The sequence below is a fragment of the Malurus melanocephalus genome, unplaced genomic scaffold (genome assembly GCF_030028575.1).
Source record: "Malurus melanocephalus ecotype Western Australia unplaced genomic scaffold, MMel_1.1 scaffold_104, whole genome shotgun sequence".
Lineage (NCBI taxonomy): Eukaryota > Metazoa > Chordata > Aves > Passeriformes > Maluridae > Malurus > Malurus melanocephalus.
The window spans coordinates 1,745,003-1,760,227 of NW_026623336.1; the positions used below are offsets into that span (position 1 = coordinate 1,745,003).

The window sequence follows — 15,225 nt, forward strand, 5'->3', positions numbered from 1 at the left end:
ATAATCACTGGGGTGGAACTTCTCTGCCCATCTCTGAGTTGTCTGCCTCTGAGCTTTTAGTTTAATTTTCCTACATACACAGCCTGTGGAAAACAAGGACCATTTCTAGGGAATTGCACATCATAAGAATGCAGAAGAGGGCCTTTTTGCAAAGGCACGGAGTGATAGGACAAGAGGGAAATTATTTTAAGAAAAGGAGAGTAGATTTATATTGGATATTTTAAGGACATTTATACCTGTGAGAGTGGTGAGGCAGTGGAACAGGCTGCCCAGAGAAGCTGTGARTGTCTCARTCCTGGAGGTGTTCAAGAGCAGGRTGGTTGAGGCTCTGAGCAGCCTGGTCTGGTGGAAGCTGTCCCTGCCTGTGGCAGGGGTTTGGAACTGGATGRCATTTAAGGTCACTTTAAAGCRAAACCATTCTATGATTCTATAAAYWYGAAGTAGATGGGATGAACTTTGCTCCAAAAATGCCTGTTTGTGTGCTCTGAAAGGAGTCCAGGGTGATGAGATGAGCTGGACATATTGATGGCCTAAATATAAARGATTTGCTCACACTAATCTCACCATTCTGTTGTAAGCAAACTGTGACACGTAGTAGAGCTTTCATTATTGACCCTTAATTCACTGCCAACTTTTGCAAATAAAGCCAATAATATTCTATCAAATCCTGAGGAAAATGGATTTATTTCTCTAATTATTTAGTTATTTATTCATATATTTAATATCAGACACTATAAATCATTGATACAACGAGAAATACTCCTCTGCCAGCTGCTAACCTGTATGATTACATATTATAAACCCCTCTCCCTTTCCCAGCCAGAACCACAGCTAAGCACATCCTTCCTGGTTGCTAGGCACAGAAGCAGAATCAAACCATTTTTGACATTTTCTGATGTCTTGAATGCCAGTTGTAATGRCACAGTTGTGTCAATATCACTGAACAGGATCTCCTTCTCCTTGTGTGTGTACAAACAGGAGGGAGATACAAAAAGATGTTAACAAGTGTTCTTTTAAAAATTGACCGGGTTTATGCTGGTGCCTGCAGCGATGAGTAATAGCAAGGCATTTCTTCAGCTCAGGGCTCCTTGTTTGATCACAGAAACAGGAGCAGATTTGCTTTCCTTATCTGTGAGCAGGCAGCATGGACTCCCTTTGATCAGAAAGGACAATGTATTAAGGCCCTNACATCTTGATAAGGGTTGCATATGGTAAGCTTCTGAGAGTATTGCGTAAGGGAGGAAGGGGGGGCTCGGTAAGAGGCCTTAAAGAAGAAAGGCAGGGACTCCTGCGTGCCTGTTTSTTAAGATTAGCTTAGGTGTGGTTAAGGAGCCCCAGAGTTATCAGCTACATGCTGGTCACACCCACTGCAAAATTCATGCATCTCTAATACATCTCCCCTGTTTTCTTTAAGCTGAGATAGATTTACTTGAAGGGTTTTATTCAATACTCTTTTCAGCATCCTTTGCAAACAAGCAAAGATACAAGGTCTAAAAAGCAAAACCAACAACAAAATCAAAAGAATAGTAACACATTGTTTGAYAACATCTTTTAACCATCCTGAAACGCTTAAGGAGCTGAGTCAGGCATCAAATGGGTTGGTGACTTCTATTATCTTTTGGGTGTGCTGTTTGAGCCACTGAAGCTGCTTGTGAACGGACTCACKATGGGTGGATAGATTAAAGCAGCACATTCYYTCAAAATCYTCACACYCGTGTCCATGAGCTAACAATAAGAAATCAATAGCAGCTCGATTTTGTAAGATGGAGTGTTTAAGAGTATCCACATCTTGTGATAATTGTTCAATAATTGCGGTGGTAACATTTGATTGCTTTACAGTCCAGCAAGCTAGCTTCTCCAGCATAGTGCTGGAGTGTGCTGCAGCTAATCYTGGGACTAAAGCAGATGCAAAAAATCGAGCAGCTCTCCCCCAAAGCTCTACCTGGTCATCACAGTTGGGATCCATCTTTTTAATATCTCTTTTAACACGTTTACTGACTAGGCTTTTCTTTAGAGCTTCAACTGCGGTCTTATTGGGGGCCAAAAGTGTTAGCTTTCTTAGGTAGCAAGGCCCCCCATGGGCATATCTGGGTATGCCGTGCCAGGCTCGATCACCGCAAATAAGAAAAACATTTTCAGGGAGAGCCGTAGCACTTTTGTTGGCCCAGATGCGGATATGGCTTGATCCCCAACCATAGGGGCGGTACCTTCCGCACTGGCGAGAACTACTGAATCTTGAATGTTTGGGTCTTATCCATGTTGTAACTTCATTGATTTTCCACCAAAAATTGCCCAAATAAATGCAGCCCGTTTCTTTCTTCTCTAAGGGACGGGATTCTGCTAAACTTAATTCTTGCGGGTCCCAAGGCAGGGTTTGATTCAAGCTACTTAACAGCCGTGCAGTGCAGTAGCTGTCATTCATTCGAGGGCTACATGATTTGACAGAATAGTTAGCAAAGGCCTTGCTGTCAAATCCTGGTAATCCGATCAAACAGGTCTGAAAAGGATCGGAGGCTGTGGCAAGCGCTAGACAAAATGAATTAGTATTTGTTCGGTTGGCCCAGGTAACTCACATATTCTGTCTGACGTCTATATTCTTCAATATACCTTCGCCTGGTAGACYCTTCAGCATCAAAACAACAAATCCAAAAAACTAACTTGCTCCCATCCTCATTATTTCACAGTGAGAGAACAAACTAATATTTATACAGAGTAAAAACAGCAAACCTTGGAATAGTGACAACAATAAGGTAACAACAATAAATTTTTATAACTATAACTATATCAGCTGAAGGCTGTACTGCTATTGATTTGAAGCAGGGTCAGGGGTAGTCCTTTGTGCTGCTCCTTCAGATGCTTCTCCGACAGCCTCTGCAGTACTTCGTGAGGAATGGTTGTGCTCTAAGGCTGGTCTCGTCCAGCGGGCTGGAATCTACTTGGACCTTGTTGGAGCAGAAACACACAAATANAAGGAAGGAAGGAAGGAAGGAAGGAAGGAAGGAAGGAAGGAAGGAAGGAAGGAAGGAAGGAAGGAAGGAAGGAAGGAAGGAAGGAAGGAAGGAAGATGTTTGTATACAATCTGTGTATCTAATCTGGCTCCCTTTTTTATACCTAACCAGTTAATTTCAAATATTTCGTGGTTTCCCCCCTAAATTTGTAATTATTTAGTGTTGCTGGATCACCTTTTAGCCAAAGGATATCTCAGTGTGCTTTGTGAATGTTCCCTGCACAGGTTCTTAGTCTGTGAAGATATGGATATGGAGTCCATATGAAGATATGGACTAATGTGTCATTTTCAGACCTAGATGTAACAGTGGGAAATAAAAGCATACCCAAAGGGTTCTAGTGAATAGGGTGACATCAGGCTGGCAGTGTAAATTGTGGGATCCTTATCCCAGTTCTTTTCAAAAACTTCATTAAGAGCTTGGATGCAGAATTTGAAGGAATACTGAGCAAATTTGTTGGTGACACTAAATTGGGAGGAGCTGTTGAGTCTCTCGAGGGCAGGGAGACCCTTCAGTGAGACCTCAACAAATCAGAGAAATGGGCAATCACCAGCTGTGTGGAGTTTAACAAGGGCGAGGGCTGGATTCTGCATCAGGGATGGGGCAGCCCTGGATCTACGGACAGACTGGGGAATGAGAGGATGGAGAGCAGCTTTGTAAAGGGAACTGGAGCTCCTGGTCAATGGAAAGTTGAATATGGGTCAGCAGTGCCCTGGCAGCCAGGAGGGACAGCCCTGTCCTGGGGACATCAGGCACAGCAGGGCAAGGGAGGGGATTGTCCTGCTCTGCTCTGAGCTGGGGTGACCTCACCTCRAGTCCTGGGGGCAGTTTTGGGTGACACAGGGTGACACGAGATAAGGAAGATATTAGAACTATTGGAGAGAGTCCAAATCAGGGTTATGAAATTTTGAAGGGCTACAAAGATGCTGAAGGATCTAGCGTAGAAGATGTACGAGAAGCAGTTGAGAACCAGGAGTTGGACTCGATAATCTTAATGGGTCCCTTCCAAATCAGGAGATTCTGTGATTCTGTGATCTGTGATTCACCCAGCTTTTCTTGTGCCAGATGATTCAGTGCTCATCTTGGAAGAAGGATGCCTCRTTTCAGACACTGCTCTGACTTTCATGAGATGTTTTCCCCGATGCTTAATTTACTGCTAAAGCAATGTTTTTACGRCTTTAATTTTCTCTATGGTAATGTATAACCCTAGAGACCTGCTGGAGAAAAAGGATTTTTTCCCCTTCTTATTTATCATAATCAGAAATGTTAAAAAGCTGCTGTAGAATATCCCATATGTATTTTTACACAAAGAGCCGTCCTGATTGTAGACACTTGTGATGATATATAGGACGTAACATAACATCCAGCCACTAGGTTTAGTTTTAAAAGTGATGTGAGAAGTAGATTTCAAACAAGCTGAGGAGWTTTCAGAATTTGGTGTCACTTTTATTGCATAGAAATTTTAAAAATTGTGAAATGTCCCCCCCAAAAAAATCCTCTGGAAGAATACCCCACAATAACCAAAACATCTGTGCATGAATTAAAGTATTTTGGTGGGTTTTTTGACCTTTAAGTTCTACAATATATTACTATATGAACTTTATTTTGATGAAAAGGAAAATGAAAAAAAGAAAAAAAGCTAGAAATTTTATTTTAAATAAAAGATACTTTGGGTTTTTCCTAAGTGAGTCAATATAAGACATTTGGAACTATGTCAGGTTTTTTTTCTAGAATAAATTTAAGGGAAATCTGTATGACCTGTGAAATATTTTTGCTTTATGAGAATGATCTTTTTAGATGGAAATTTTCCTAGAAAATGCTTTCTTGGCCCATTCTTCTTCCTCAGCCAATTGTATTTAAGAAACCTCCAGCCTGTGTTTATRACAGTAACTTGTAATACTGAAACCATGGGACACAATCATTAGAGCTCACCRGGATAATTCTTTTTTATCTGTTCAGAGAATGCTCTTTTTCAGGCCTGATTTTTCCTGTTTTTCAAAGGTCTCAAGTCAAATACTTTCTAACTGCTAATTTTGTACAAAATGTAAATTATCACTGAACCGGTCACTAAATCTGGTGGCAATGCCAAATATTTCTTCTACTGCATTATTATCCCAGGGTTTTGACAAAGTAGTTCTGACTTTCAGAGGTATTACAAACGTCAAAGTGTATTTATGAAATACCAACYTACGTTTCCTTACATAACAGGCTTAGTGAGAGGCATAACAAATATTTCCATATATTGTCAATGCCTTTCTAATGACTGTCCTTTGTTGAAGCTTTAGATTAGTGCTATTARTGTCACTGAAATAGAATTTATATATAATGTAATGATTTTACTTTTATTTTAGAGCCTTGGATAATGAACTATCATTTCAAATACAGACTAGTAAATTAATAAAAGCAATTTATTAAGTTGATAAAATATACACGTTCAAGTGCATCCTAGACSAATATTTCTATTTATCTTAAATGTTTGGTCTTAGGTTTTACTTTTTTAATGGAAAACATTAATTTTCCCAGTTTTCCGTAACTGTTCATGCCATAAGCATGCTGTCTTCCTGTTAGTGGATGTTAGAGGAAAGAGATTTAGAGAGCTGGTTTGTGTGGGTGTCACCCTCCCCTCAGAAAGTTCAGCGTTCACATCTCTGTTGTTGACAGATGAAGAACAGAGATGTGTTGTTTTTCTGGCAGAGAGGAGAGCTTTGTTTACCATGCCTGTTGTTGCTCCATTTAATAAAAATAATTACAATTCCTTTTTTTTTTTTATTTTTTTCTCGGCTGCCCATTTCCACCACCCCTTTAGACATGTCATGACTTTTTCCTGTCTCTTAATAAAGGTTAAATTGAGCCCCCATTTAGAAAATTTGGATGCACTGGCAGAGTGTCACAAACTCGGGGAGCACCACTGAATGTGCAGTGTTTGCTGAGAGAACCCAGCCCAGAAGAAATTGTGTCACCACAGACTTGCATCCACAATTTGGCCCCTGTGGTCTTCCATGTTTTTCAATTATGGTTTATTTTCAGATTTGTCAATAATTTTTCATTGCCTTGCACAGGGATCTAGGAGATGTTTGTATTGATAAATGAATTAACGAGGGGGAGTTGTTTGGGTTTGGCAATTTTCCACAGCTGAAGGGAGATGTAAATATAAATTGATACATATATACACATATAGAATCATTAAGGGTGGAAAAGACCTTTAAGATTATCAAGTCCAGCTGTCAACTCAGCACCACCATCATGTTCACCATTAAACCACGTCCTCAAGTGCCACATCCATGAGATTTCTGAACACTTCCAGGGATGATTCCACCACTTTCCGGGGGAGCCTGTTCGTATGCTTGACAATGATTTCAGTGAAGAGATATTTCTTAATATCCAATCTAAACCTCTATAATGACTCTAAGTATATAAAAATAGAGGGTTTTTTCCTATACATACCATATATATTCCTAAAAATATTCTTAGTCAACCTGCATGCAGATTTTTTTCTTTTTTTTTTCCTTTTTTCTTTTTGGTTGGCTAGTTGTTGTTTTCTTCATTAAATATTATCATTAAAAGGTTTTCATTTGAAATAATCTAGATTCTTTCTTTCCTCTTTAAATTTAATGTGATTTCTGTCATAGGAATGACTCCAAAGACCTTCTTTGCCTCTTTAGTCTCCTCTGAGAGTTCACTTGGACATATTTAGATGATAACCTCTTTAAGAGAAAAATAATTTCTGACACGCAACCASTTTCAGCAAATGGAGTAAAAACTTGTTCTTCTCCCACCACTGTCCAAGCACTTTCACYAATGAAGAGGAAACCCTAAGGTTTCAGCTCAAGACATAATTATAATTTAATTTCCAGCCACCAAATAACAGGAAATCTCCTATCTTACAAAAGAGCAKCCAAAGTAAAGGTGAAGAAATGCCTTGGTCCTTGAGTTTAAAGTCAGAATAAAATTTTCAGATTAGGTAATCAAAATGGGCTTGCAGATGAATGGGCAGATGCTGTTGGTCAGCAATTGTATTTAACTTGTGAGACTGAGATTTATCCCTCTGTTTCAAGCAGTTCTGTAGAACTTTCCCAGAAGAAGGTGAGGTAGAGCASCTCTCTCTGCTACTGGAAAACTGTTGGAGACCATAAAACTTGTCTATTTAGACTGGAATGGGTTTTTAGCATATTAAAATTCTTGACAAGCAATTTGAATCTGAATTGTGAAATGTGTTAAGAGTTAGATTAAGCATAAAGAGTCTCATTTACCAACTGTTAGTGCTATTGTTGAGCGTTGCACGCAGTTAACACAGCTCATGAAGCTGCTTTAATACAAAACAAATGCAAGCTACTTAACTGTACAATACAAAGCATAAAATTTTGTTGGTGCCTTTTGATATTAGACAGACCTAGTACACTGGAAGTGAATATCCACAAATTGTTCTCTGCATTTGAATAATGAATTGGCAGGAACCTTATTTGATGTAGGTGTTTGCTTTYTGAGAGTAATTTTCCTTTCTCTTGCTATAAAGGAAAAGAACATTCATAAAGCCATACAGTCTAATTATAGGAGAAATCTGTTGACTGATAAGAGCATTGCACAGGGAACCTATTCATTTAAAAGGCTGATTTACTTAAATGTATTCAGCAGGGATATTGCCAAGAATGTTGAGGGTTTTTTTGGGGGGGGGGTTGTTTATTTTGAAGGCTATTTTACTTTGCTGGGTAAATCTAGCAGAAAACCAGCTTAGAGGAGTGATGGACAAGGGGCAGTCATGGTCCAGTGTTGGGGTCTCGCTTTGCCCTACATGACCAAAGTGAACTGAAACCTTTACCTTTCCAAAACACTAGGCAGCTGGGTTTTTTTTTTGTTTTTTTTTTTTTTTTTTTTTTTTTTTTTTTTTTTTTTTTTTTTTTTTTTTTTTTTTTGTGTTCATCCAGTGTGAGGTCTCCCTACCCATGGCTGAGGGCTTGGAACCAGATGAGATTTAGGGTCCCTTCTAATCCAAACCATTCCATGAYTTTATGATTGATGACGATCACAGTAACCAGGGAAATGGAGAAATTAAGCTGATATGCACAGGATTCTTCATGAGAAAAGAACTTCAGAGYTCTTTATCTGGAGAGAGTTTATCTGGAGAGACCTTTGGAAGAAGTTGCAGGGAACTCAGGAGGACTACAAGGATATTGTGAGGTTATGCAGGGAGGAAATTAGAGCAGCCWAAGTTCAGGGAGAACTTAATTTGGCTACTGCTTAAAAAATACAAAATATTTGTATAAATACATTCAGAACAAAGAAGGGCTAAGGAGAATTTCAATCCTGTATAAGACGAGTYTCCAGACCACCTTTTTTTCCATCATGTCTTGACTTTCTTGATCTATTTTGTCTTAATGATGTTGGCACAATGGAAGAAATCCTTTTGTGTCAGTGCTACTAGTTTCTGCCATCCATCTTTGCTATMAGACTACCTTCAGGTCTTAAGTCTTGAAGTGAAATGTGTCAGGAATTCATGTGGTCCCAAAATTTATAGAAATCAAAAAGCAAAAGCCAGGGATGCAGTCTACTGTTACAGACAGAGGGGATCTTGGAAAAAAAACAAAACAAAACAAAACAAAACAAAAAAATCCAGTGCTGATGCATTTTACAGCCAGCATGGAAGAATTTGCCTACCTACAAACTAATGAGATTGAAAAAAAAACAAAAAACAAAAAACCACTAGGCCAAAGGAATTAGTTCAACAGGTCATGAGAATCTTTATAGAGGAAATCAACATGTACTTTTATAACAGATATTACAACGCCAGAGCAGGCATTAGGCTTTGTGAAAGGTGGGATTTTCACCTTCAGTAAAATTTTTTTCTTTAATGAGAGTTTTGTCTTAACCAGAAGTAAACCAGTATCTGTCATCCTGAGTCAAGAAACCTGGAAATCTGAGCACTTTGTAGCTGTTTAATGGGTCATAGCCATTGTTTTTGCTGAGTGCTGGTTTTACAGCAGTGTTCTCCCTCAGAACAGAACGTGACATATTTTTTACCAAACTTGATTTTTAAGTACTGTAGTTTGAATCAGGCTATTGACAAGGAAATAGGGAATCACCTGAATAAATACACAGATGATGTAATTAAAATAGCAAATGTGAAAGGTCTGCAATCTTTCAACCATCCAAAAGGAAGACATTTCCTGTCATTTCTCAGCCTCCTGAACAGTGATGGATMAGCTGATTTAGCTGCAGCAGTTTATAATGGCATCATCTGACAGAAGCCTGCTCTGCTGGGGTTCCTGCAGATGAAGATGCACAGACCTTAGTTCACATTAGTTTAAACTGTCCCTGAGGTGGGTTTAATAATCTCTRTAATGTCCTGCTCTGTATCCTGGCTGTGTGTGACAACCTTCAGAAGAATCAGTCCTGGGAGAGCAATAATGTCTTTAGGTCGCCGAAGAACCAGAAATTTGGTGCTGGTCACATTTTCTCTGTCACGCTYGCTTTCCACCTTGACAAAATGATTTTTCAAATTAGGATGGATGTTCCCATTAASTAACAGGGTTTCAAAGCCAGTTTCCATTTAATACAATTTCATCAAAATGCTTCAGCTTAATTATATGGCCTCTTACTCACGCACAGAACAACCTGGACTGTGCAGTGCTGTTTGTTTCATGCAGTGGCATTTTCAAAGCACAGCACCTTTGTYTGGCACAGACACCCTTCCCAGAGAGTTGGGACAGGAAGACAAAAGAGAGCTTCAAGCAATCTTTTCAGGCCTCTATTTACACAATGTTTACTACCCATATGTCATGGTAATTTGAAGAAAGTTTACATTGTGATGGAGAGAAATGCTAGAGAAGATATTACTTGCCTGGTGTGGACCTCACTGGTCCTAATTCTGTGTCAGCAGTGTAGAACATGTGGTCAATTGACCAGTGTAAATCAGCTGAGGACAAGTTTGGRAAAGCACCATAAGATAGGAAGCTGAACACTAAAGAATTCAAGACTGAGCTAGCTGAGTAATATTTTAAACGTCTTTAATTCACACAAGTTTTGAGTCCACCTGCAGGTACATTTTCCCATTATTTTTTTATGTTTAAGCTATAATCTATGCCAAGAAATGGCTGAAAATAGACCTATTAAAATGTAGTCATGCACAGCACCATGTTATAGTATTCATACAAACGATGAAATTAACTCACATTCTTCCTTCTGCTCATCATTGTAGCATTTMAATGCCAGACTAATTTTTGCCTTTAAAAGATCAGCAGTGGATGATAAAGGAGGGCATATTTTCATGACATTGTACGTCAATCCACTTCCAATCTTCTGTTGTTCTGAACAGCATTTTCTTATGCTCCTTTCTTTAATTTTTTTTTTTTTTTTTTTTTTTTTTTTTCCCATAGTGAGAATAAAAAATATTGATACTGAGGCTGGAGATTTTGAAATCTATGAAGAACAGCCGGCTCTGTCAATTATTATCAGATGTTTTTCTGTGGGTCTAGAGAGCAGTTCCCATTGTGTCTACCACAGAATTCTTGTTAACATCTTGAAGATTTGCATGAGTAGCTGAGTGAAACATCCTGGCTCAGGCCAAGAGGTGTGAAACGGGTTTTAGGGAAGTCAAAGGGATAAAAACACAGGTGTTTCTCTGGCATGGGGTTGGTTCTTCTCTGWTGCTCCTAGAGATGAGCAGCTTTTGGGGCTGTCCAAAAAAGCAGTCAGGCTGGCCTCTAGGAATTGTCTTGTTACCCCAGCAGTGATAAGCAGTGGAAAAAGGTGCAAATTGTCCATGTTTCACAAACCCATGGATTAATAAGTAGCTTCATTTTAAACCCAAGCCAAGTGCAAATTTTAAATATCAGTAATTTATACAGGCATCTTTTGACAGAAGTGAAAAACCTCTGATTTGTGGTGCCCTAATGCAAACTCAGCTTACATTCTAAGTGTMAAAGTGTTGTTTGGGAAATATCTGTACCAAACGTGCTGTGATCTRTCCAATTACAGCCTCCCAAATGAGATACACTACACAGACACCGATTCTGGAGCAGAGAGTGGCTTTTATTTGTTGATGGGATAACAGTGCCACCTGCATTCTTTCACTAACACACATAACAAACCATGCCATGGTACCACCATGCTACAACCTTTGCAGGGGGTGATAAGGAGAGAAAAGGAAAGTGAATGCAGCCATCTTTGCAGTTCTTTCCAGCCCTCCTCCTCCAGCAGAGAGGGTGCATTTCACACAGGACTCTGTTGTGGGGAGAGATGTTGGCTCCAAAGTGGGACATGTGGTATGGACAGAGACAGATTTCCCTCTTGGACTGTTTGATTTGAGGGTCTATGTGTGTGGCAGCATTGCTGGGACCTAATAATTTTGTTATGTTTGGGAGCAATGAACTTGTAGAACGTGATCCTATTGGATTCCACGTTTAGCTGCTTGGGTGGGTGGGAGATGGGGATGGTTAAAATCTCTTTTTGGTGTTACCTGCTTGAGTAGAATTGAAGAATCACAAAATGGCTTAGGTTGGAAGGGACCCTAAATACCATCCAGTTCAAGTCCCCTGCCATGGTTCCCCCTTCCACTGGATCAGGGTACTCCAAGCCCCATCCAACCTGTCCTTGAACTCTTCCAGGGATGGGGCAGCCACAGCCTCTCTGGGCAGCCTGTGCCAGGACTTCACCACCTTCATAATAAGGATTTTTTTTTTTTTTTCCCACTATCCTGTCTAAACTTTCACTTATTTAGTTTAAAGACRTTACTCCTTGTCCTGTCACTAAATACTATCAGAAAAAGAGATTAATGTCTGTCCACAGCTGGGGTTTTGTGGAAACCTGTAGCACAAATGGAGACAGTGAATTTTAATTTCAGTACTTTACTTTCTCTATACTCTTTCCTACACAGGGCAGCTTTTATGTCCCGTCTGAAAACTGCATACAGCATGCATACAAGTGGCATAAGGATCTCTGTCTTCTGCTCTTGAATGCTCAAAGGGGTCTTCACACCTACTACACMCTCCTAATGAATGAGATTCCTGATTTACCTCCGCTGAAGTTGGGTAAGTGAAAAGATTTTTAACATTGCTGATTATTTCACAATGCTGCATTTTTAAACACTAATTTTAGTACCAGAATTCTTAGGCTGTTCAGAAACTTTAAGGGATTTTCATCTCTGTTTTCTGATTAGTGTTTATTATTTTTGCACAAGTTAAAGATGACTGACTCCTCATCTTACTTGAATCCTTTTATAGGATGTGGCCTGAACTGTAGATGGACACAGTATTTTGATACATTTCTCAGAATACTTGCCTTTCAGTGGTTTTTGGTCTCTGTTGCATTTTGAGAAGTGTAGCTTCCAGTTTGTAATGGCCATGAAATCTTGGGAAGACTCTTAATATATCTTTTTCTATTGAGCAAACATTTTTTAATAATTTAAAAGAACAATCTGAAAGGTGATACGAGTCAGTTTGAATTATACTCCCTTCTTTATAACTTGCAATTTATTTCTCCCCTGTCAGTTATAACTGGCTCTTCAAAATTATTCTGATTTTCTTGCTAATTCAATTGTTTAATAGATTTTCTGAGGYTTTGGCAGGAGGTTTTTTTGGCTGGTCAGTCCTGTTAGGTCTAATGTGCCAGTGCTGGCTGGCTGGACTTGCAGGATGGAGCTCTGCAATTTGTGTTTAGTCCTGGGTTTGAAATGAATGCTGGTACTGAAGCAGGAACCTCATTTACAAATGTACTTCTTGTCATGCATGGAATTCTGCTAAATGCAAATACCCTTTTTAGCCTCCTGAGCAGAGTGTTATTTGCATCATTTTATTCACAGTCTGAAAATCTACTAAAGATTTGGTTTTAAGGCTGATCTTCTGACACCTGTTGCAGAACTCAGTAAAATTATGGGGTGTAAGATTCATGCCATAAGATTAATATAAATCAAAATTTTATATCTGTCTCCTTACATTCACATGGGGTGAAACACATCCATTTAAAAATAAGTTATCTGACATATGCAGAACTTTCTAATCTGGGATGGCATAAGCTGCATGCACCTTGTACTTGCTCTATTTCTCCACTGACCAGGGGAAAAATGTAAATTACTCATTCAGTTGTAACATCTATATTGGGTATATTAATCTCACAGGTTTTTACAGAAGGTTAAGACAAATCCAAGAATATAAATCTCATCACACTTCCTTAATTCTTTTTTTTTTTTTCCCTAGCTCCCTGGGTAGTATACTTAAAAAGAAAGTAACTTACTTTAGACCTTAAGAATGGGAATTGTTATTGCTTAAATTTTGCCATCTAAGAGTGGGTCTTTTCAAGGCACTATCCATTTGGTCTGTCCTTCTCCATTTATTAGTGCCATCTGAGAAGGGACATTTGGGGATTGGGGAGGACATTGGTCTGAGAGTTGCTCTGCTTTGTTTTTGCTTTGTTTCTTTATGGCACCATTAGAAAGTTCCGCATTGCAAAATGAAGCTGCCAAAGTTGGAGAGTTGATTGATGTCTCCTTTGCCTCATAGTCTGTGGTGCATTTAAAGCAGAGTGTCCCTGGGCTGGATCSTCTCAGGAAAATATCAAAATGCTGCTTGCAGTGGTGAGGTCATTCCAACTTSACAAGGCAGTACAGAGATGCCCAGTTTTTTTTACTAGTCAGGAATTAATTTGATGTTGCTACACAGTCCTCTGTAGCACAGCAGGAACAACCATTTCTTGCACATCATTTGCTCAGACTGTGTATTCAGTTCTACAATTGGCCATAAATGCCAAAGGCTAAAAATCAAACTTCTAGTAAAAGAGAGCCAGTGAAAAGCTCAATTCTGTTGTCTTTGTCACTACAAAAACAACAGCTTCTACTGCTTTAGTGGKCCACATTGCATAAACAGAAATTGCTCCTGCACCAGTATACAATGTGTTGTGGAGTGCCCACACCCAAACAGAAATTTGTCTGTCAAGCAAGAATACCAAATAACCAATTTCTCTCATGAATAAACAGCAGAGCATTAATATTTCACATCCACCTGTTCTCAAACCTGATGTCTTTCTTTTCCTTTTTCTTTTTCCCCAGAGGACCTACCTGTGGAAGAGACATTATCCCAGCTTTGTATGGAGCTGCAGGTATTTCCTTCATCACAACCTGTCCATGTTTTCCAAGTCCATTTTTCAAGTACACTGAGACAGCCCAGTCATGTATCAGAGCAGGAAAAAAGGGAATTTGGTGCCATCAGAAAGTTTGTTGACTGTTTCTCTTCCACCAACTATTTCACATAACTGATTAGTTGTGTATAAAGTGTTCCTGTCACTTTTAATAAGTCACCAGCTGGATTGTCCTAACATCCTTCAGTAAGCCTAGTCCTGAGTATTAGTATGACAAAAAAAAAATATTTGGAGTAGGTTGTAATTATAGCTTTTCTGCTGACAGGAGAAAAGATATTTTGGCAGGTTGTACAACCATGTATTTTTAAATAAAAATACCTAAATGTGTTGGGAGGCTTATGGGAGGAAAAAAAGTGATCTTGGCACAGAAGTGACTAAATTATTYTCTTGAACTTGCTTCTGCCAAGTTTATTTCAAGTGAGACAAAGACAAGTTATCAGGAGTGTCAGGAAGAAATGCAAGAGGCAGCTGATCACTGGAAAAAGTGTTTTTGGATCAGAGAGTTAATATATTTTATTTATCATAGGATCATAGAATCACTAAGTTTGGAAAAGATCATCAAGTCCATCCTTTGACTGACTGTCACCATGCCCAATAAACCATATAAATAAAGTGCCACCTACTCACTTTTTTAAAAAATTCCAGGGTTGGTGATTCCTCCATTTCCCCGGGGAAAAGATTTTGGTAAAAATTAATTGAGGGAATATGAGTCAAAACCAAAATAGAGGCCCATTTACACTTCTGTTACAAATTGTGAGCTAATGTTTGTCAGCCATGGCTTAAAAACTGTTTGAAATGACACATTTATTAATTTTAAGTCCTGACTTGGATACTTCACAGGAAATCTGATTTTACATAAAATTGATTTAGAGAAGCATAACTTACTGGGGTCATCTCTACTAGATTTAGAAGCTGTAAGGGTCTAGGACAGACACAGTCCAGAGTCACCTTTGGACTTATTCACAGTGCAGTAAGACTCTCACAATTACAAGTAGTTTTTCCTTCCTTCCTTCCTTCCTTCCTTCCTTCCTTCCTTCCTTCCTTCCTTCCTTCCTTCCTTCCTTCCTTCCTTCCTTCCTTCCTTCCTTCCTTCCTT

At 39.1% G+C, this 15,225-nt stretch overlaps 1 protein-coding gene across 3 annotated transcripts in view; it reads left to right on the top strand.

The window, feature by feature from the left end:
• Window positions 1-15,225, top strand: part of FAM135B (family with sequence similarity 135 member B) — a 260,164-nt gene that overhangs the window by 221,574 nt on the left and 23,365 nt on the right. For all 3 annotated transcript variants that reach the window (XM_057369166.1, XM_057369165.1, XM_057369168.1), the window contains exons 8-9: window positions 11,875-12,028; window positions 14,041-14,090. In XM_057369166.1, coding sequence (XP_057225149.1) covers window positions 11,875-12,028; window positions 14,041-14,090 — 204 coding nt within the window. The remainder of the gene's footprint in view (window positions 1-11,874; window positions 12,029-14,040; window positions 14,091-15,225) is intronic.